At 34.5% G+C, this 23,867-nt stretch overlaps 3 protein-coding genes across 3 annotated transcripts in view; 2 read left to right on the top strand and 1 right to left on the bottom strand.

The window, feature by feature from the left end:
• Positions 1 to 1,136: 1,136 nt before the first annotated feature.
• TRIADDRAFT_26370 (uncharacterized protein) lies at positions 1,137 to 3,277 on the top strand (the record flags this gene model as incomplete). The annotated part of the gene is made up of 3 exons (XM_002113809.1): positions 1,137 to 1,282; positions 2,788 to 2,883; positions 3,199 to 3,277. 3 exons carry the CDS (start codon positions 1,137 to 1,139, stop codon positions 3,275 to 3,277), a joined length of 321 nt encoding a protein of 106 aa, XP_002113845.1.
• A 1,966-nt stretch (positions 3,278 to 5,243) lies between these two features.
• Positions 5,244 to 12,459, bottom strand: TRIADDRAFT_26341 (uncharacterized protein; the record flags this gene model as incomplete). Its single annotated transcript, XM_002113425.1, has 17 exons — positions 5,244 to 5,345; positions 5,448 to 5,610; positions 5,715 to 5,849; positions 5,944 to 6,059; positions 6,141 to 6,266; positions 6,364 to 6,585; positions 6,656 to 6,768; positions 6,905 to 6,965; positions 7,065 to 7,325; positions 7,394 to 7,447; positions 7,536 to 7,628; positions 7,813 to 7,913; positions 8,086 to 8,189; positions 8,313 to 8,410; positions 8,694 to 8,808; positions 9,053 to 9,144; positions 12,412 to 12,459. The coding sequence occupies 17 exons, from the start codon at positions 12,457 to 12,459 to the stop codon at positions 5,244 to 5,246; spliced, it is 2,004 nt and encodes a 667-aa protein (XP_002113461.1).
• Positions 12,460 to 23,191: 10,732 nt separating this feature from the next.
• Positions 23,192 to 23,867, top strand: part of TRIADDRAFT_57665 (uncharacterized protein) — a gene marked incomplete at both ends in the record, with an annotated part of 1,734 nt that continues 1,058 nt past the window's right edge. Inside the window, one exon of the mRNA XM_002113808.1 lies at positions 23,192 to 23,627. Coding sequence (XP_002113844.1) covers positions 23,192 to 23,627 — 436 coding nt within the window. The remainder of the gene's footprint in view (positions 23,628 to 23,867) is intronic.

Here is a 23,867-nt window from a genome sequence, read left to right as displayed (position 1 = left end):
TGTAGTCTGCTTCATACTCTGCTTGGTAGCTTCATTTCCCTACAGTACACAGTACTGTACTGCTTCCATACTGTACAGTACAGTGTACAGTACAGTATGAAAGCGAATACCGTACAAGCCTGAAATGTCCATCCATCCGAGGGTACTGAGTGCACTCAGTACTACCGTAGTCCCCTGCTTTCATACTCAGTGCAGGTGAGGTGTACCCTACTTCATACTCTGCTTGGTAGCTTCATTTCCCTACAGTACTGCTTTCATACTGTACAGTGTACAGTATGAAAGCGAATACTGTACAAGCCTGAAATGTCCATCCATCCGAGGGTACTGAGTGCACTCAGTACTACCTTAGTCCCCTGCTTTCATACTCAGTGCAGGTGAGGTGTACCCTGCTTCATACTCTGCTTGGTAGCTTCATTTCCCTACAGTACTGCTTTCATACTGTACAGTGTACAGTATGAAAGCGAATACTGTAAAAGCCTGAAATGTCCATCCATCCGAGGGTACTGAGTGCACTCAGTACTACCGTAGTCCCCTGCTTTCATACTCAGTGCAGGTGAGATGTACTCTGCTTCATACTCTGCTTGGTAGCTTCATTTCCCTACAGTACTGCTTGCACACTGTACTGTACAGTCTACAGTACAGTATCAAAACGAATACTGTACTGTAGTCTTAGTCTTACTGTACTGTACAGTACTGTACTGTACCGTACAGCAGTCACTGAGACACTGACTGCAAGGTGAGTCACTCCACTGACAGAACAATGGATCGCTTCAGACTGTACTGTACCAGGTGACTGCAGGTCAACTACTGTACAGTGAGTCGACCGAAGGCGTCAAGCGTCCAAGAAAGTCGCAAATTGGCCCCCATCCAACGTGTCCGAGGTAGCCGCCACATTGAAAATTGGAAGGAAATGGCGACAGTACCACAGCAACAGCAAGACGAAGACGCAACCAAGTTAGAATTTGGCAGCTGTAAGTAGATTGTCATGACTGTAGAGATTTAGAATGGATTGATGGATAAGAAAGTGGAAGGGATCCACTTGTCCTTACTGTGAATTGTAATGCATTTTTTGACACGATCGTCTCTTTGACACAGTGTTTGAGAATGCCGATACGTTGATCAATGCCGAGGTTTGTATGCTATTAGAGCATCGAAAAGCACAAAATGAGGCTGATGAATTGGATGAAGATCAAGAAATGTCTGAAGTATTTCAAAAAACGCTGAGCCATACCAAGAGATTTAGTAAATTTAAGAATAAGGAGACGATAGCTGCTGTCAGAAGGTAAGATGGCCGACGAGCATCTTTTTATTCACTTCCTCCATGGGTAGTCATGACAGGGAAGGGATTCCGTCCAATCAACCGTTTCTAGCTTAAACTAGTCTTTCATTACTGATCGCAATGAATGCATAGGTTATGCTTAAGACTTAAAATTGTCCAGGCGGGTCTTGACCTTCACTAGCGACTAATTTATATAGTCGACAGCGAGAGCTCACGTTTTGGTGGTGAGAAACATAAAAACTCTGCCTCCAAGTCAGGTCTACCTCCAACTACACCTGTTCACCATTTCCCATAGGACGTATTAGTTTAGTTTAATGCCATGACTGGCAGACCCCAACAGATCGGTACAGTCAGTAAACCCTGGATAGACTCTTTCCAAGGCCAACACGGTACTATATGAAATGACAAATAAACTTGCTCCATTCTTCGCGACTTCTTAAATGGACTCCATGTTACAGCCAATAGGACTAGATTGTATTGCATCTTCGCTGGCTAGAAAATCATGGACTTGAGTAAAAGACAATATTCCATCAATAATTGGAGTCATCGACGTACACTAGAAGCAAATGGATTCATGGGCAATCAAAAATTCCAAGATAAATTCGCTACAAGCATTGTCATGGCCATGGACCAACAACGACGGTACAACAATCTTGTCATAACTCACATACTGAAAGTGGAATCGTTATTCATACGCGTATTATATTCCTATCGACATGCTAAAGTCAATTTTCCATACTACGTAGTTCTGTCACTACTCTTGTATGCAGAAAGAAAAATAGGTAGTAGTGGTAGCGTTGCAAGTCTGTGAACACTACTGCTATAAAACCTTGGTATATTGGCACTGATCTTTTCCATCATAATATAAGACACGAGATCTTCACAGGCAGAGAAAAGGATGGCGTAGTGGATGGATGATACGTTAGATTAACTTTTCATCCATAAGTTGATGTCAATTAATGATTTGCCCCTGTAGTTATGTGTTAATATTTGCTTGTTAATGTAAATGAAATATCACACGTTTTATATAGGTCTCGATTTCTAGTTTGCTCAATTTAACCAGTTAAACTGTGCCGATACTGTACGCTTAGATTGAATAATGACGAGAGCGTGATATTAAGAACAGTATTCTCATTAGAGCCATTGTTGATACAGATAGATGCAGGAGATGGATGAGTAATCAAAGAGTTACTTACTCATCATCGTTTAGTATTCCAAACACGCCATTTCTTAATTTTGAAACATTATTCATAGGATGTTGAGAAATTCCCTATCAACTGAGCAGTAAATGATACAATCATACTTTTGTATATCTCATTAATAATAGTGTCAAACCTCACTTAACGACGTAGAGCAATATTCTGATTTTTGACCACTTTATAACTAGCAATTGGGGTGTCCAAGTTCTCCTCTCATAATGCAATATGACATAAAATAATTAATTAGTCGTAGATATAATGATCATTAACTAACTCGTGACAGACAATTTTCTCCTACTTATATTATAGCCTTTTAAACAAGCACAACTTTCACAAGTTTGAGTTGGCCAGTCTTGCTAATTTATGTCCGGAAACCAGCGATGAAGCTAAATCTTTGATGCCAAGGTAGTGTAATTTATATTAGATTAACAAGTTGATCTTAAGAAGCGTAGATGTCATAATGTCTTTCTTTAATAATTAATCTATAAACTATTGGATATACTGTAGTAGCAACAACATCGATTGAATTGCTTTGTGGTAGTTGTTTCAATCTACTAGCTAAGAAAAGCTTAAGTTTATCCAATGATAATATAATAGAATACGCGAAATGAACTCGTATTTTAATCACTACATCACTGTGCATTATAATGCTTTATTGCAGTAACTTTTGTTTTGATACTAACTGTGATTATTAATCTTTTATCGCAAAAATACGTCCAGCCTAAATGGAAAATACGATGACGAAGAAATGCAACAGATATTAGATGATATCAAACAGCACATTGGTATTCAAAACTGAGATATTCAAGTAAATGCCAATGGATGATATTTCCTCTTGCGCTAGACTTTCGTACACATTCTTGAAATCCATCTGGAAGGGATTATGGATTAGTCTATTAATTGTAAACATGTTTATATTGTAAGTAGAAAAACAAGTTGAAAGATAACGAATGACCTCTGTTATAGAATTAATTATTATTAACAGTAGTAATGTAAAAAGGAACTGCATGCTTGTACATATAAAAGGATAGAAAGTACTGCTCAGTTCGATGTCGGTCCTGAAATGGATACATTCTCATTTTACTAGCTGTTACTTCTTTTATGTAACATTTTTATTGATTTTTAGTTGAAAAGTTGAGTTTGGAAATTACAAATGGTTGCTTTCTAGTTTAAACCATGTTACTGAGCATGATAATAGAGTTCAAAATGGAGTCAACTAATAGAGGAGATGACTCTTTATTACATTTATGCGCTTTTTGTATAGTCTTCTGCATTTGATTTATTTATACTGTACTACAGCACGATGATATACACTTTATAAGGACTTTGTGATGGTGTGATATCGTCGTTCACTGTAGTCTACGTATCATAGTAGATAATATGGACTACAAACACCGTTGTATCCATCTTCTTCTGTCTTTTCAAACTTTTTCCAGTACGCTATCATGGTAATTGTAGCATGTGGAAGAGGAAGATGTATATTACCACTTTGTAATTTATAACATAGCGCATAAATTTAAGGCTGCCCAAAAGGAATTGCAGTATGTGCTAAAATTGTGTTCAATCTTTATCTACTACAGTCATTTACTATTTATACTCCTTTATATGCAAGAAAATATCTAATGTAGGCTTACGATTCAGACTAATAAAATTATCCATACCTATACAGCATATGTAAGAGCTTGATTTTGTCTCTTGCTTGTAGTGTTTTCCTAAACTACATCATTAGTTACAACAATGCGAGCTGTTTCCAATTCATTACTTATCAACAGTTTGATGGCAAAAGAGCAATTTTTATGCTAAAATAAAATTAAACAGAAATTTATGGTAATGATCGATTATACTGATTTTCTACGCCAACCTTTAATTCTGTAATTACTGAGCATTGAGGCTCATTAATTCATTTAATTAATAACTACCTACAGTATGCTTAGAGATAAAACAAAACGACTGACTTTTAAAGAGTATCTCTACAAATACAAATGAATATCAAGTATTTAAAGTGGATGCTGAGCGATTGCGTTGACAAAGAAATCTAACGGCCGTAATAAATCAAGATTTTCTGTCCTATCTCGTAACGATAATAATGAAATTAAACCAACTGCAAGTATCAAAATCAGTACAGATATATCAATAACTTTTATCTAAATTATACCTACTTCATGAACATCCAGTGAAGTTTGAATTTAGATTTGGTGAACTAAGTCGCGTATTAATAATAATAATAAATAGTAGACTACGTTTCGTTTCATAAATAGACAATACAGTTTATTTTGAAATAGCAACAGTCTATTCGTTCTAAAATTTTTTTACTTCCTCACACTGACAGCATAAATACAAATTTCTATCGTGATATCGGAAGAAGAATATCGTTTACTATGAAGATGGAATACTAAACAACAGAGAAATACACTTAATTATATCAAGTCGTTCCAAATGACTTAAGAAACATTATTAATATATATATATATATATATATATTTTAGCGGCAATAAAATTGTAGAACCGTCCATGGTCATTCTGATTTTATAGATATAGTAAAAATTACATTTGCATTTCATATGGTAGTTCTTACTGAATTTCATGTACTTGTGACATCATTTGTATTTTGCTCTTTCGGAACAATAGTAACAATTAAAATACAATACATTTTTAAGTGTTAAGGCTCATCACTTCCTTTACAAAAGCCTAAATATTATTCGGCGCGATCACTTTAAAGAAAATGTATCATTAGAGATATACAAATGTCGTAGACAGTATATGTTTTACTCCCACTCTGTTGTACCAGGTGGTTTCGAAGTCATGTCGTACAAGACACGGGATATACCAGGAATTTTTTCAACATTTTTGAAAATCGTAAACACAACCTAATCGATAATAAATGATCAATGATTAAGTATTATTACAAGAATAAAAATGTAGTATTGCACTACGTACTGCTTTTAAAAGTACGATTACAACATTCTAACCTCTTCCGGAATATGCTTCCCTGGTATAGCTGCTACACCAGTCATAAAATCATTGGTAACAAATGGTCTAAATACAATTGATCTCCTCGTCGACGGTAGCTTCATAGCAGCGCCACGATCGAAATGGATCGGAATTAATACAACAGGTGCTTGACTGATCTTACTTAAGCAATCTAGTAAAAAAGTGACATTTTATTAAATCAATAATTAATATCATGAAACCAATCTGAACATACTTAGTCGGCATCAATATGAACCAATGCATACTAACCGTAGTCACGTAAAGCTGAATTAACAATCTCATCGGCCTCACGTAAAGTGCTCAATGCTATATTTGATAAAGTAGTAGGGGTTATATCATGCACCGGATGTACTATAGCTGGTCCATTAACATAAACCACCCTACAAATGTAAATATTTGAGAGTAACACAAGCATGTTAAGTGTCGTTTAAACATCCATAAAAGAATTCGATACATGTACACTTCTTAACAAACCTGTTTACATCATGACAAATTCGGGGTATTAATTTAGCGAGTTTAAACAATCCTTCCCATACTGGAGGTTCATCAGATGATAGTCCAGCAACATAGCTGTAACTTCTTCTATCGCCCTGATTAATAGAAAGAGGTGACTCTTTGACGACTTGCGCATTAATCTTTGACATTATTAAAAAACGTCTATCTATAACTACCTGCACTCCAACAGTTTTGATAGGTAGCAAGGTTGCCGATATTGTATGTTTAGCACTGAATGTCAATAAAAATTCTTGTTCTGACAGGCTTAAACTTCCACTAATACGAGTAAGATGGGCATGTGGCTGTCAAGGTAAAATAATCACATGATGAATATTTCATTCATTATAGTGATCTATGGTATAGTGGTAAAGATATATATTACAAAAAAATTACTCATACACGCTGTTGAGCTCTAGCAAAATCCACAATATATTGTAATAGTGAACACGTTTCACCAAATTCGTTTGTAACGTAACGCTCATCTGCACAAATAACGCGTATAGCAAGGCCTGGTCCAGGGAATGGATGTCGATTAATTAAATGAGGAGGCAGACCTAATTCGATCCCAAGGGCCCGAACTTCATCTTTGTGAAAATCTTGAAGAGGTTCTATGATACCATTCTGTGTAACAGCAAGAACGAAATTTATATCAGAACGCCTTTAATAATCAAATAATTAATAGTTAATTTACCTGTAATCTTAATTGTCTAACTAGATCTGTATCGTTGTGATGGGTTTTAATAACATGAGCTTCAGAACTGGCTTCTTTAGACGCACTTTCAATTAAATCTGGTCGTAGAGTACCTGATATAACATTAACGTTTATACTTTATGAAATGAGTAAGCATAAATATTATTATGATCCATCAAATTAAATGTGAGAGTTCTAGCATTCAAATAATAGTACATACGACAATATATTTTAAGTAACGAATTTTACCTTGCGCTAATACTATATCTTGTGGTTCAATACCTAAATTCTTAAGATATTCATTAGCGACCTGGATAGACAATAAATCATGGCATATATTCAATGTATATGATGATATCCGTGATAGTCACTGAATCTTCAAGATAACAATGACGGTGATTTGTCTTACCCTCACAAATGTATCACCAATAATATGCCTTTTCTCTTCCGGTGAGTAAACATTTACTAGTGGATCGGTAATATGCCGTGTCGGTATGCCCTCCAGCATTATCGGGTAACTAGTGTGACTTGTATAAAAATGATAGGCACTATGGAGAATTTCTATATCTAAGCCTATCTTTCTAAGTGAAATTTTAACATCATCGCTTTCATTTTTGCGCATGAAACCATTGTCAATATGAAGAGCAATTACTCTGTCGGATCCTAAAGCCTATGCCAAAAGTAAACAATAATGATTCGCCCGTTATATCGCATGCAATTTCACCTTTTACATCATACCTTATGCAAGAGAGCTGCACAAACAGCAGAATCTACTCCACCACTAACAAGTACCTTCAAAAAAAAAGATTCAGTATTAATTCAACTGTATATGGAAAGTTCGAGATCGATACACTACAATTATGTTTCCGTTTTCTCTTACTAATGCTTTCTTATCTCTAACTTTCTGTTTTATATTATCTATACACTGCTGTTGACGATTAATCATCGTAAAGTTTCCAGGACATTTTGCGATCTAATTAATAAAATTGTTTATTAGTACAAGCGTTGTATTACAAGCTATAGACCAACTATCCTATTAGATAAACCCGATTGAAGTTCTATCGCAGTAATACAGTAGTATTTACATCTTAATACAATATTATCCTTACTGCAAGTGTAGTAATACTAAAAGCAATAAATAAACGAGTACGACTTACTTTAAATAAAAAATTACGAAATATTTCCGATCCTTTCTCGGTAAGATCAACTTCTGGGTGAAACTGTACGCCATATAAGTGCTTTTCATCGTTTCCAATTGCTATCATAATAACGGTTGTTATACCTTAGTTAGCAGATATCCTATACTGTATTGTTGAGTTATTACTGTACGCAATCCACTTTTGTGTTATTATAGTAAAGCAAAATTTAAAGTATTATGATTGGTTTTATAGAATCAGCTCTATTAACAATATAATGGCAAAATACTATACCGGTAACGATATCTCCTGACGTCGCAATAACTTTAAATGTATTGGCGACTTGATCAACAGAGTCACCGTGAGTAAGAAGAACATTCTGTTGCTTGGATAATCCACTAATGCAAATAATAGCAAAAGAGCGATCTTCAATTGCATGATCTAACGACAATAGATTTAGGTCCAATGCTTGTGTTTGACGCTATTGAACATTATATTTATATAAATAATATTCAAATTACCTAAATAATAGGCAATCAGGATCAACATCGATGGTAAATTGTCCATCTTCCCTTACATCTCCTTTTGTTACAGTACCTCCAAAATGGAGATTTACTAGCTGTAACATATTCATAAGATGAATGAAGAAATACGATTTTAGTATAAAATGGAGATTTAATAGCTACAACGTTAATAAGTTGAATGAAGAAATACGATTTTAGTATAAAATGAAAATTTAATAGCTATAACATTAATAAATTGAATGAAGAATTCAATTTTAGTACAATGAATTAAAATGCTACTTGCAGATTGTCTGTACGCGCAGTATAATTATCTTTAATATTGAATACCTTGTTGCAAGTACTACAATATTACGTTTTCAACTTTTAAAATTCTATTACCTGCATTCCATAACAAATTCCTAATATCGGTATCCCAATGCTAAAAATATTTGGGTCGTATATCAAGGCATCCGATGAATAGACACTATTTGGTCCACCGGAAATGATAATAGCCCTAGGCGCATACAAAGTATCAATTGGCAGATTTTAAGACAAATTATCTTCATTGAATATCAAATGGGTTGAAAATGAGGTAAATCAGCGATGATCATCATCCTGGTAACAATGCTTTCATATTAATTATTTAGTACTAAAAATTTTTCCGTTTAAGTATCCAATATAGTATAAAATGATTTGATCACTGACTGAATTTTACACAAGCATTTTATTCTTGCATACTATTCATTACAATTGCTTACCTATAGCCTTTCTCAACAAGACTTGTAGCCGTTATATCTAGTGGCACCATTTCAGTTTCTACATTTAAATCACGAATTCTTCGATCGATAACCTAGAAGAAAAAGCAAGTACAAACCATGCTGCTTCATTTTTAAGAATAATTTGGTAAATTTAAGGCTTGACCAACGTTATCATTCTAAATTTCTGAGTGTGTAAGTAGGACGTGATAATGCAGTAACTATTCATGCCGATTGACGTGGACAAATAATTAAAATTAAAAGGATTGTATGATATTTCGAGTTATGTTGATATCTTTTACACCAAGATATAATAAAATAATAGAAAGACAACAAAAATAGTGCAGTACTGTATTAAGAGACCCACAACATAGGATCATCGCTATGACTAATTGTAACACTCTTAATTGGATTTGTTGTCTATTTAATTTACAAACATAAGTTCGAATACAATTATACTAGACGTTGCAACCGTCCACTCTTTCAACTTTCTACTATACTCGTAAGTACGATATCATACTGTGAGATATAATAAAAAGGTGAAACTGAATTTATTAAAAGAATACCAAGTACAAAGTTTGTATTTTTTAATTAAGTTATTAATGAGCTATTACGGAATGCATTCCAATCTTCGAGGGGGCACACTACTGAATTGTATCATAAAAATATTGGCGATTTTTGCCCACTCAATATTACAGAACTGATCATGGTCTAACATCCAACATTTATAAATTTATCGTATTTTGAAATCTATGGTTGCAAGTAGAATGTAGAGGTAATACGATAAACTGGGAAATGGATTATCGCAATATGATCCATCGCTATTATGTCTCTGTAGGAAATGAAAGTACGTATATGTTGATTCTACATTGTAGGAGCAGTTTTCGTTCTATTGAAATGCAACCAATTCATGTCAAGATTGTAGTTTGTGTTTCGAATGGTGTACTGAAGAGAACTGAAGGGTTTAATGATGGTCAACGATGAACTTTATTAAACAAAATGGATCCTCTTCAAGTCAATCAGCCACTACTTGACGATGAAGATCGTCTAGTCTGTCGATATCGTAAGCTTAGGTGATTTCTTTTTGAACAACTCAATATAAGAGACGAAAGCGTTCAAATGAAACGGGTGTCCAGTTTGGATAGGATGGATACTCGAGTATAATCCATAGTTTCTGAGTACGATAGCACTGTCTATGTATCGCTCCATCCCATCACACACGTAATTTATGTTGTCCAAAAATTGCATTTTGTCGCTAGTTGATGATGTTGTCAACATTTGTATGGATCTTCTATTGCTAGTAAGCATTCCTTTAGTTTGACTACTACCTTTGCAACATTTCTAGCCCGCTTGAATAGCGGTGATTCGTCCCTTGTGAGTCCAATCGTTATGTTTTACTCTAGTATAACAGTTATCCTTTCAACACTGACTGGTTGTAATTTAGAGCTATGTTTGAAGACCAGTTGATCTTTCCTGGCACCTTGACTGGATAGCATGGTAGTCAATGGATGGATGATAGAATTTTTGGTTGAAAAGGATCCATCTCTCATTGCTATGGCCTAAATGGTTTTCGATTGATTCCAGTGTCGATCCTAGCGAATTACAAGTTGATCTTTCTTGACACCTTGACTGGATGGGATCGTAGTTAATTGATGGATGATCGAATCTTGGTTAAAAACGATCCCTCTCTCATCGATAACTGTATTAGTATAGCCTAAATGGTTATCGATTAGAGTGGAAATGCTATGGAATGGATTGCCGACTACTCATTTCATTGGAAAAAAAAAATGAATCAACATCTGCTTAACGTCATTGGATTGAATAGCAAGACAGGGAAATGAGCATGGCTTGATCAGTCAGGATAGAGTGAAAAAGGAAATGAAACGAATTGATTTGTCTTGTCGCTTTCATTAGTTTCTCTTTGCCATGATGATGATCATCATGGTAAGCAGAATAGAATAACGCCTAAGTTGGGGGAAATGTGACATTGTTCCCCCCCTGTTTAGCTTGATGTCAAGCTAATGAAGACCCATGACAACTGGGTGAAAGACATGTTAGACTGTAATTTAATTTCAATCCATTCTAACGGGTATACTCTCTTTGACGACATTGTAAGTGATAGAAAAAGTACAAACAAGAAGAGGACAAGAAATAGAAATGGATGTAAAATGATTGAACAGTAGAAAGAGCGAGGTATTACTCTATCTCAACAACTATCCGTTCATTGACAAGGAGAGAAAAAAAATCTTCACAACGACGACCCTGCCGTCTTGATTCAACTTGTAACGATGAAATTTCTCTCTCTCCTTCTCTTATTACCAATTGAAATGCATTAGCATGAACGATTCTCTCCAATGATTGAAAAAAAAAAGAAAATTTCACTGACAAAGATGCAAAAATAAATGATCCAAAATGGCCTTGGGTAGATGCTACCATGGATTAAGTGGCCGGCCATTACTAGGGAGGGAATATTGGCGCACTTTTGAACTTGTTTGGGTTGCAGTATGGGAGGGTAGTGTACCATTATGGTCAAATGGTGTATCTCTTGGTATAGGATAGAGAATAGCAAGTGGAGGAGAGCAATGGGTGACCGCGCTGGACTGACGTGTCCAACTTTAGGGTACTGCATGAAAACATAGTCTAGACAAGTAGGAGGAAAGGCAAGTGTTGGCAAGGCTAAACTGGTCATTGTCCAACACCGTCAACACACTGGACTGTAAACACTGCGTAGTAGTCCCAACTGGACCCAACCGGACCGTTTGTACTCAATACAGTAATAAACTACCCACAGGCAAGTTGGCCAAATGAGTTAACACCTCCTTCCTTCTTATTTAGGTCATTAAAATGATTTGCTAACAAGTTTGGCTGTATGGGAAAGGTGGAGAGGATTGCAACAGCTCGTTTACTGTAATCAAGTTTACATTTGACACTTTCTCTGTAGTGACCGTTGATCCATTCACAGCTTAACACTGGATAAATTGTCCAAGTAATACAGGACTAGAGGATATTCTGAGTGGATTGTGGGATCGATTTTTCTAATTGGTGGGTGATCTAGCCAAGTTGGAGGCGATGGCGTCATGATGACCCATAACCAATACTAAAGTCAATTTATGGGCAGATACAGTAGTATAGCTAGTCATGCATACGATAGATGATCATTTTGGATAAGAAAGTACAATCTCACTGTAGGTATTTTGGTGCGTGTCGATGGTCTATTTTCCAATTGCAATCATCCTGGCATGTTGGAGCTACACCTGCACTCAGTTGCTCAGATAACATCATCCTCCATGAATGGAATTGCATGGATAGGACAGTATGCACGTCATGGTTATGCTACTACTGCAATATTGGAAGCAATATACCTTTCCATATTGGGCTCCAGCATCAAGCAATGCCACTTTGTGAGTCATTGGGCTTTCTTTCCTACGTTTTTCCGCCGGGAATGCATGGCGTTCGTCATCGTCGGATTCTATTTGACCATTTACATGTGTTGACATAGTCTTGTTTTCGACTGTTGCAGTACGAGATATCGTACTACAGTCTTTCTCTCTTGAAGGCAATCACAGCAGAATAAGATACAATTAGCTCACGAATAGCGGATCGACGTAGCTGGTTGGATGGAAATTCCACTTAATTCTTTCCCTGCTCGGCTCGTCTTGCCAAGTCCTAGCACAATTCTTGATCGCTACTGACGTACTCGTTAGTTGAATTGCAGTTCACATCGATCCTCCAGGAGGGTTGTAGTCTCCTTTTCACTGTACATTGTACAGTGAAAAGGATTGTAGCACGGTACGGTACTGTACACTGTACAGTACAGTACAGTACTGTACTGTAGTCAACAGTCCACATAACGCAATACCATACCCAATCTCCCATATAGTACAGTACTAGAACTCCAGTAGACTCCTGAGGTATCGCGGTCACAGCGTGTACAGTACACGAGTGGTCTGTTACAATGGTCCGTGTTAGTGTGAGCTGCGGAAGAGGTTGAGGCTAGTCCGTGCGAGACGACGTGCAGTGACCGTTCTTGGCGTCAAAGTGAAGAGAAGGCTGAATCATTTTTCCAGAGTGTTTTGCCTATTTGTACATGGTGTAGTTTAAAAATATCCTCCAATTTTGGGGATAGGGAAACCAATCATTTGCTATTTTTATATCTTTCCGATCTGCCATTCGCAAATTTTCATGCTTAGAAATTTCAAATAAAGATCATTCAATGAAATGAGAACCTTAATGATCATTACTGCTGAGCGATTCTGCGTGCACCAAGCAAGAACAGTATTGCGGTTATCTAGCAGAAGCAGAAAAACTTGAGGAATAAATAAAGTGTACTGCGTTATTGTTACTCTAATATTTGCATCTAAGAAGTTACCAAATAGTATAGTATAAAACATTGCCCTGAAAATGCAAAGCCCAAATCTTCATTGGCTTTTCATTATAACTATTTATGCATCTAGTATCTTTATTCGAAAATCGCAAATTATGATTAACTGCAACGCCAAATAGCATTATGAAGTATTGTTACATTGAAAATACAACCATGAAAATTGGCGAATGGGAAGATCGTTACGATATAAAAATATACCATGGCAAATCATTAGTTTTCCCTTTTTTAAAATCTTCCCTGGTATACGATAATACATCAGGAAGACAGTTTCAGCTGAGAGGATACCATGGCAAATCATTAGTTTTCCCTTTTTTAAAATCTTCCCTGGTATACGATAATACATCAGGAAGACAGTTTCAGCTGAGAGGATACCATGGCAAATCATTAGTTTCCCATTTTTTAAAGTCTTCACCGGTATACGATAATACATCAGTACAACAGTTTCAGCAGAGAGGATACAATAGCAAATCATTACTTTTCCCTTTTTTAAAGTCTTCACCGGTATACGATAGATAATACATCAGTATGACAGTTTCAGCTGAGGGTTCCAAAAACTCTTCATATATTGGCGAGCGAACTGTCAAACATGCCAAAATTAATTTCAACAATACCTGTATGCAAAATTGCAAATCTTTAGAATACCTCTTTACCGAAATCCATGTGTTTTCGATCCATACAGTATAAAATTGGATAGCACTACTAGATTGAATGGAAGATAACCCACTTACACATCCTTGTCGTATACTATCGTCTAGGACTTGCAGTGAATAAAGAAATTCCTTTTTTAAAAGCTTTGACTGTCATGGACTACTAAACTACCCTAATTTTAGTAGCCCATGAGTCCATGAGAATAATACTAATGGTATTAGTGGTATTAGTCCTACAAGTCTCTGACTATCTATAGAAATACGAGTCCGCAAAATCTGCGACAACCACAAACAAGCCATTTAACCATGGCCGGGGACCACGAAACATTTTTTGATAGTCTACTTTCCGAGAAAATTCGCCAAACCATTTTTTGATTTTGTACTTTCGTAGAAGATAATAAAAATTTTGGTAGTCCTCGCCATGCTTCTGGTCTCAACTACAGGTGGGCTAATATCAGTACTGCATGGACAGATACTGTAATAACCAGTGTACTCAATTTTAAACGGGCAAAAATATTCATTCAAAATGCAAGAAACTGGTAATCACTGTATCTATCTCACAAGTCCCTGGTGAAAACACCTTCAAACTATGCCACTGCTCAAAATGGTACAAAGTCTACTATGGTACAAGCATTTGACATTCATTTTGAATCAAATGTAAGGTTACTACATGCCACAGATCGACGCTAAGCGGTAGGATTAGATAAAGTTCTTACTGAACAGTAAGCTAGATTACAAAGACCAAGGGAGGGGGACATTTTACTGTATCACTCAGAATTGCAACTCCCTCTAAAATTCTTCACCCTATTTGAGTATATAAATTACTTATTTTAGTCCTACTGGAGATGCATTGAATAGAAAATGGTCAGATGCCGCACTGACTGATGCATTCTATTGATAAACTATTTAAACCAGCTGTTAAAGTGAAATTAGTTTAAGTTTTTTCCTGTACAAACAGGATAAAGCACCAAGGTATAGCGTTAATAAAGCTATTGTTGCAATGATGGCCTACAATCGAGTATGGACAGCGTATATATATAATACTGGAGAGGAATCCCCAATCATTAAACTGAATAAAGCACTTAAATGATGCCTTCTTGTAACAATTTATTTCATAGGTTACAGCTTATATTAAACAAAGACATGCACTATAGGATGATATCGCATTATCAGTTAGTATAGGTAGCTTACTCGTAGGCATGTAATTCAATCTCGATGCTATTAGCAATATAACAAGTCTGTACAGTGCTAATGGACATGCTTCCTAAGAATGAACTTGAGAGGAGCAAAGGTGCATTATGAAATACGTACATTTCAGTAGTTAATATCAATGTTTGCCTAGTCATCCATTTGGTGTTTTTTTTTGGGGGGGGGGGGGAGGCGGGGAGAAATGATGTTCACCAAGACACTGCTATAGATGAATATAATCCGATGATGTATAATGGCGATGGAGTATCTCTGCTTCCGTCTTAACTTGTAAATTCGAGGCTTTAGTCACAACAAATTGCGGTTCATTACCCAAAAATTGTTCAATTAATGCTTCTGCAATCTCTGATCGAAAGTCCAAAAATTCTGCAGTATCCAATGATTTTTCCTGCTGGTGTTGATTATTATAACTGCATTTTTGAGCCACAATAAATGCATTCACTAAGGAACATTCTATCAAGTAGAAAAAAACCCGCCGATGCCACTTTTTACAATATCGACCACCGTTATAAAAGTAATACAAACTATGCAAGACGCTCTTCAACTTGCATTTTTCCCAACGTTGATAATCATTATATAATCGATATTCTTCCAGCTGCTGCCGGCCCAAAATATGATCATTAATCATATCATAACGGTTTGGCGGTAAATGCATGGATGAGAAAAAATATAATGGATCAGATTGACTTTGCTCGATTGCACAAACTAAAGTTTGCTGTCGCATCCTCCACTGAACGACGCTACCACCTTGATGATGGTGATTATTATTATTAATCGAATATGTTCGTTTTAAAGCCTGCGGTATATCGCTACAATCACTTCTAGCTAATCCACAAGCATAAAAGCCCAAATTTAATAAATGATCGACCAATTCTGCTGTCATCACATCATGATCAACGTAGAGTTTATGATTTTTATGTTGTAATCCCTGTGTCAGTTGTCTAATTTGATTGCAATTGATTCGATTGTAGCCATCATTGATTGAATTAGAAGATGAAGCTCGATCAATGTGTAAATTGAATATATAACCCGTTGAAATTTCAGAAATAATGCGCACATTTAAACTATTGCATCTTCCATCACGACGTCGAGCATCTAGTGCATGATTACCTGCATAAGGAAGTGCTGCTTGACTGATTCTTAATTCTTCAGAAGGCATGTAATGCTGCTTGAAGCAAGGAATAATTCCGTCCAATAACAGACGAACTTTACCTAATGAGTCATTGGTATTTTTGCTACTTTTGCTATTAGGAGAATCAAATTCTAAATTATTTAAAATTTGACTAAATCGCCGCATTGACAAGACATACGGGAAATAGCCCAGTGATGAATATTTACGAGATTGTTGCCAATACATAGTCACTCTAGGAAATTTTATACTTCCCATTATAATAGCCATGCCAACAAATGCTTTTAGAGTTTTAACATCTAATGGTATCCAATCCACAACTTGTTCACTCATTTTACCTACAGCTAATAGTTGAGCTACGCGACTATTGCTATGAATAGCAATAGCTTGCCAAAGTTTATCAGGAAAGAACAAGTTAAACCAATCGAGTGCAGTAAAATCTGCTTGCTTTTCCATAGTTGGGCCATATTGATCTCGATTGAATTTGACTATTCGGTAACGACGATAAATAGCCTTTGTCCATTCTTTTTGATTAAATTTTGGTAGCGGCTTGAATCGTTTGTTGCGATCTAGCAGTAATTCTTCCTCTGAACTGATATTAAAGTCGCACGATCTAGATTTTAAGAACGGGATAGAAAATAGAGATGATATCGCGCAGTAGAGCTAGCAAATTTAACTAACGTTATAACCTCAGTCATAGCTATCAACTATTTAACATTTTAACACATTTCATGCTATTATTAACGTGCCCATTGATTAATCTTATACCGGTACCTAAATAATAATTAATTATAATTGTTCCAAAATTACTGCTTATTCATTCGCTTATGTATTTCTTTCTAACAAAATATCTGACATGTAAAGCATGCGTTGCTATTATTATCGTTCGTGGAAAGCTTTAGCAACAAACCATTAGATGACGGTATAAAGTTAAATAGGTTAAACTAATGTTCTCTTCATTTCAAGTAGAAATTTTATCATCCGTTAAAAATCCACTTGATTTGAAGTTCGACATTTGTGTGGAATAATTACCGTATGATGATAGTGATCACTCTACTTCTAACTTGGTGTTGAATTTATTTCGCCAATGTAATACTTTGTCGTAGATCGTAAATCCTATACCGGAATTCTAACCAAACTGCACATAAGCTCAATCAATTTATCCCAGGTCAAATATCTGAAATTCTAACAATATGTCTTGCGATAACGCGACTTAGCCGGTATTCACTAACTAATAACTTATGGTCTGATAAATACCTACAGTCTATCATACAGTAAAACATGAATTAATTCATTTAAAGCCTTGCATTTGCATCCATATGCCCAGTATCGATAATAACTCATTTCATTCAATTATATCTTTTAGCAGCAAATTTAGATCGATTTAATAACAACTACTTTGATGTGCTTTAGCACACAAAATTGCCAATAATAACTCACGACATAATATCGGTTAGCCATCTATCGTCTCATTTATTACATACACTATTTAATTTTAAAACCATTTACAGTCTAATTAGCATGTATACATACAGTTCTGTCATTAAAGCTTGACGAATAGTTTCCGGACTCGATTTGGCTGAAATTGTCGGCGATATGTCGGTCATACTAGTATAAATTAGGAATGCCTTTATTACTTTACTAATAGCAAAATAGTAAATAATATTGATATATGATACGCGCAGAAGAAATTAGCAAACAAAATTGAATAGGTGGGATACCTTTTAAGATCACTAATTTCTTCATCATCTTGTCGAAGCTCATAAAGATCACTATAATCTGACAACATACGGTGTTCTTCAGCCATAAATCTCTGTAAAGCTTGTGAATCTAAAATGCACTCTCTGCCGTTGGAAAGAACTGTCCAACAACCTTCAGAATTTGAATTTTTGCTAGGATTAAAGCTTTGAATAACGCAGCGAATCCTGCTTGATGGCTTAACATTCGATTCTTTGCACCACTTCCTTCCCCAATAACTGGCTGGTATATCGATGGCCTTACCAACATAGCTTTCACCATTAATAATTAGATATGGATGATTTTGTTGCATGGTATTAAATTAGTAACTGAAATCAAATTTGGGGCTAAAGTATCAACTTTTAATTGAAATAAAGATGATCAATCGTTTGCCTGAGTAGTGTCTTGATATTAATATTCATTTACATCCGTTATTGATAGTAATCAATAGAGTCTGCATTAGTACGTCCTGTCTACTAAGATAAGTGGCTATCTTCCTACTTATTGGTCATTCTAATTATCAGGAAAGGCGTAATTTTTAAGTAAAGGAAGAACAATCGTAATAAGTTTGATTTCAATTCACACAGTTTGCATTCTTGGCATTAGTTTATTCTAAAGTATTGCACTGTCACTAGAAAAAAATGTTAAATAAAAAAATATGCTGAAAGCGTTTACATTCTACCAACGTTGGTATGATAAACATTTAATTTACATATAATATAAGCAAACTACAAAATGAGCATTAACTAGTAATAACTACCAAAGAATTAATTATATCTTACATTATTCATACGTGAGTACTTAAGTTTGTGTTGGGTAAGGAAATTATTACGTTGTTTACAGTTTAATCTATATAGTGCAATGCACTGCTAACAATATCAATCTTACGGTGTTACAGTAGCTATGCCATCATTAGTTTAGCTATAATTTTGGGTTATGTGTATATTAAAAATTTCGAAATATCATTTTTTATTTAAATATATAACAGGTTACTAACGCAAAAATATGTTACAATTTGAAAAATATATTCTGTAGCTGTGATCAAATACAATTATATGCAAGCTAAACTCATACTTTAGCAACCTACGTATTATAATCCTCGTTATGTTTTAGATTTGGTTGGGCTATTAATTAAATTTCGTAGAAATATACTTTTTTTTCAACCAACCGTACTATATATTCTAAAAATATATTTAAATCTTGAATATAAACATGAAGGTTGTCCAATTCACGCAGTATGTCATGTTATAACCACTTTTTTATTACAAGTATTTATGTAGTAACACCTTGATTTGTTTCTGTTGGGCACCGTAATGGATATTTAGCATAATGCTCACATTGTCTGCGGATATGCTAGCAGCTTCGACTATGTTCTACAGTATAATTTCTGTAAATCAAAACCTTCTGGTTAGCAATTTACTTCAACATGTCCTACTTTGAGATACTACAATAACTTCTAATCAAAACCTATGTCTAATACTAGTAAGAATGATGTCATTAGGTAACAAGCGAGCTACAATAGTCATGAATGAGAGAGTAATCTTTTCAATCCCAGCTTCAGTCCATTTAACTTCCAAAAGCGTAAACTAGATCTTAATGATTACTTTAATATACAGTTGTTTCGGCGATAAAGAGAAGAGAATTAGGCTATTGAATCGTGTCAAAGATAACAAATTATCATAGAGAAAATTTTACCTTCACGTTAAATTTAAAATAAAGGCAACAAATATTTAATCCTAGAATGCAATAAATAGCCTGAGTAAACATCCGCATACTCAAAGCGTTCATTCTTAATTGTTATAATTACCTTTGCAGCGAATGCGTTCACACGATAATCTCCCATAGTTTATTCCCCTAATTGTAGTAAAGACAAGTCATAAATGAAAGGAAAATTCTTAGCGTCTTTAGGACTTTCAGAATTGCAATCAATATATTCTCAACTTTCTAAGAACTGTTTCAATTGCCAATTTATTGACATTGAGATTAAAGCTTCGTCAATTTTTTTTCGATAATAAAAGTTGTATCGAATAAAATCTTAAGGAAAAGCTTTACCAAAGATTTATAAATTAAATATAGTATTATACTTTTAAAAACTAAATCAGCATTAATCATGCTTATTCTATCATTTTATGTGGCTCAGCTTGCTTGTATAAGATTATTAAGTAAAGTAAGAAAATAATTCTGAACTGGCAATTAATCTAAATTTATCACCAATGGTCACGATCCTTAAAATTGAAAAGACAGTTATTTATAGGACTTGAGCGACTTAATATGAACATAGCTTTTGCTCTATGTACTTGAAGAATTAATTTACAATCTATCATAAAAGATCAACCAGTATTTGTATCGTATGTCATGAATTTTTGCATTTTTACATTTTGGTCTGCAGGTTATCGTCGTAAAATTATTTTTATCGGTAGAAAACCCGTAGTTTTAATATATATTTCCAATACATAGACTGAATAGCAGTTGTGCATTGTCATCTTACGGTCTCAATTATTAAAAACAACGAATAATTATTTGTATGGCATTAAATGTCTGCTTTGATTAGAAGATTAACACAATGTAAAGTTTAATAAAGATGAAGGATGACCAATTATTCTAAACAACAGCTGTGCACTAAGTAATGATATTCTCTTTCGCGCCACTATCTCGCTTAAATAAGGTTATTCAAATAATATACTTTTCGAATTAGTTAATAAATTATATAAATTATCTATAGGATTATGACTGCGGGTAAGATATGGACTGGATTAGATAATCGTAATTATCTCTTACCCTATGATAGTAAGCGAATATCATGACTTGTACGATGCTAATTGTCAGGTATAATTTATTACGTTACGGCTAATTCAAGAATGTTAAATCTTAACTTATGGATGAAATCAGATACGTATTATCAAAATAGCTTTAATTTCTTAGCAAACATTTTTTAATTCTTTATTATATAACATACACATAGAGTATATATTGAACCCATTCTAAAATGCAATTTACCTTTCATTGGTGTAAATACCCAAGAACGATAGTTTCTTAATCAAAGGAAAGCACGATTGTCTTTAAGGATTTAATAAATACAGTCTATGTGTTCTAATAGATGAAAGTTTGCATATGTGAGTGGCTAGTGATATGATTTTGAATCTATTATAATTATACTCTATTTCTAGATGACGATTTTAACCGATGGATTCATAATTATATCAAGCCAGGACTGCTACTGTCGTGAGATTTTGGGCAGAGAGTCCTGACCTTAAAAGGGTTATTACTATACTGTACCAGATTGAAATTAAGAAAAATAAATTAATACAAATGAACAGGTTTTAATTCCCTTCAAATCTTAATTTCTAGTCTACAACTACTCTATATTTTTTTACTCGCGGATAAAGAAGCATGAATGCAGCCCTTAAGAACTAGGGTATAATCGTACCTTTTTATAATACTTATTACATTTAAATGAATTTGTTTATTTTCGCGCTACTTTTGACTCAATTCCTTTTAAATCTATTTAAGCCGGTATTTCTATTAGATCAGTATCTGGCACAAGAATAAATTATAAATTTATGATAACTATAAAGGCTAAAGTGATGTACATGAATAAATAGAAATTTTTGCATTTGCCTCATCACAGTTCGATGCAGAGATGGCCAAAGTTATAAAGTATAAAACTTGCTGCAGCCATGATATTAGAAGCCATTAACACTAGTGATTAATTTGAAAGGTTTCTTCTTAACGCTATTTCAAGCAATCCTATATCATGGTACGCAGTAGTAATCCATATAAGAGCGATATTGTAACGATTAATTCTCATTTTAGAGTAGTAATCATTAAAATAAGCTGTGAAAACGCTTCAAGGGTGCAAGAGAATGCTAAAGTTATTTTATTTTGACTGTATATAAAGAACAATATTGCGACAGACGGCTTAGAGTTATTGCATAGTACATAGTAGCTAGAGATGCTTAGAAATAATTGAATAATATAATCAATAAATAATTGGATATGACTATAATCGTCTAGGCTAGCATAGGAAAATGAATAATAATTTCGAAGACAAAAGTTTTAGACAATCCATTAATTTACAACAGTCCTGTGTCATTGAGGAATCTTGCCTTACGAATATTTTCAATCGTTGACAACATTTATTATTTGTTGAACAACAAAGAATTTGTGAAGTAAATCATCTTTACAAACTGAATCTTGTCATTCAACTTTAGCTTTACAAATATTTTATGATAGCATCAACAATAGTGTTAAGAAAAAATGATAGATTTGAACTCTCTTGCATGATGCTTTGTATGAACATAAAGTTTTTCTAACTTAGAGAACTTTAAATAAAATGGTTAAATAGTACACGTAATTATATTGCAGACTAAATCATTCTGCCTATTTCCATCGTAATACTGATTATGCTATACGAGTATCTTTCAATTTAATAGAGAGAATGATATTAGAGTAAAGTCGGATTAAATCATTTTCGCTGTTTCCATCATATTACTGATTTTTACCATTTGAGTAGCTTTCAATTTAATGAAAATGAGTAATATTGAAGTAAAGTTGGATTAAATAATTTAGGCTATCGGCATCATAGCAGTGATTTTGCTACTCGAGTATCTTTCAATTTAATGGAGTGAACGATATTAGAGTAAAGTCGGATTAAATCATTTAGGCTATTTCCATCGTACAGCAACACTGATTTTACTTTTCGAATATCTTTCAGCTTAATAGAGAGAATGGCATTAGAATAAAGATGAATTGAATTCAAAACTCTTTCGTCTGCATGTAGCTTTAAATCTATAACTCAGGCGTAGTTCCATCGGAGCATTCGAATAAAATCAATGGCCTTTTGTCGCATTGAAGTGAAAAACTATTCCTTCTTTACTTAAAGATCAGTTCTTCTGACAGTCATGACAATGAATTATTTATAAGGTAACAATAAGAGAAGAAACTTTCCTCCCAAACTATTGTTATCCAAAGTCAATAAAACCAGAAATCATTCCAGATCTTCCTTCTATTCTACCATATAATCAGGTTAATTGGCGACTATGAGTGAAATTTTACCTAAAGATCTCCTAGCCAGAATATTTGGCTATTTAAAAGGTTGGGAATTAGCCACGATATCAACCGTTTGCCATTACTATAATAGCGTTATTCATGATGGCGACGATAAAAATGATAGTAAAAGTAATTTATTATGGAAATTAATCGTTAGTCAAGAATTAACAACGGCAGCAAGGCTGCAATCAAAGGAAAATTATCGTCAATTTTATAAACGAATTTATCTTGGCCCTAGAAAAATGATTGTAGACCACTGCCATATTGGTAATTTACATTCAACGGTCAAAACATGTATGAAAGAAAAGCCTAAGTTTAATTATTCTTACTATGCTAGTCGAATACGGCGCGATCGCCATGGTGATGTTGTTCATTATTTCGATATTATTCTTTCCTACGCTGCACGATTTGGTCTAGAAGTTTTAGGTAGAAATGTCTTACAATTAATGGCGTCTTCGCTAGATCAACAATCGATCAAGAAACGATTTCAAAGTCACTATAGCCACACTATTTTACCAATTGTTGTTGCTGCTGATAATGGCCATTACCATTTTATTCGTATGCTACTCGACGACGGTTGTCGATTATGTGGTCCTTGTGTTTTCCAATGGATACGCCGAGGACCAGCTTATTGGATTGAAGAAAGATTTGTTATTTTTCTACTCA

The sequence above is a fragment of the Trichoplax adhaerens genome, genomic scaffold (assembly GCF_000150275.1).
Source record: "Trichoplax adhaerens TRIADscaffold_6 genomic scaffold, whole genome shotgun sequence".
NCBI lineage: Eukaryota > Metazoa > Placozoa > Uniplacotomia > Trichoplacea > Trichoplacidae > Trichoplax > Trichoplax adhaerens.
This window is presented reverse-complemented; position numbering and strand designations above follow the sequence as displayed.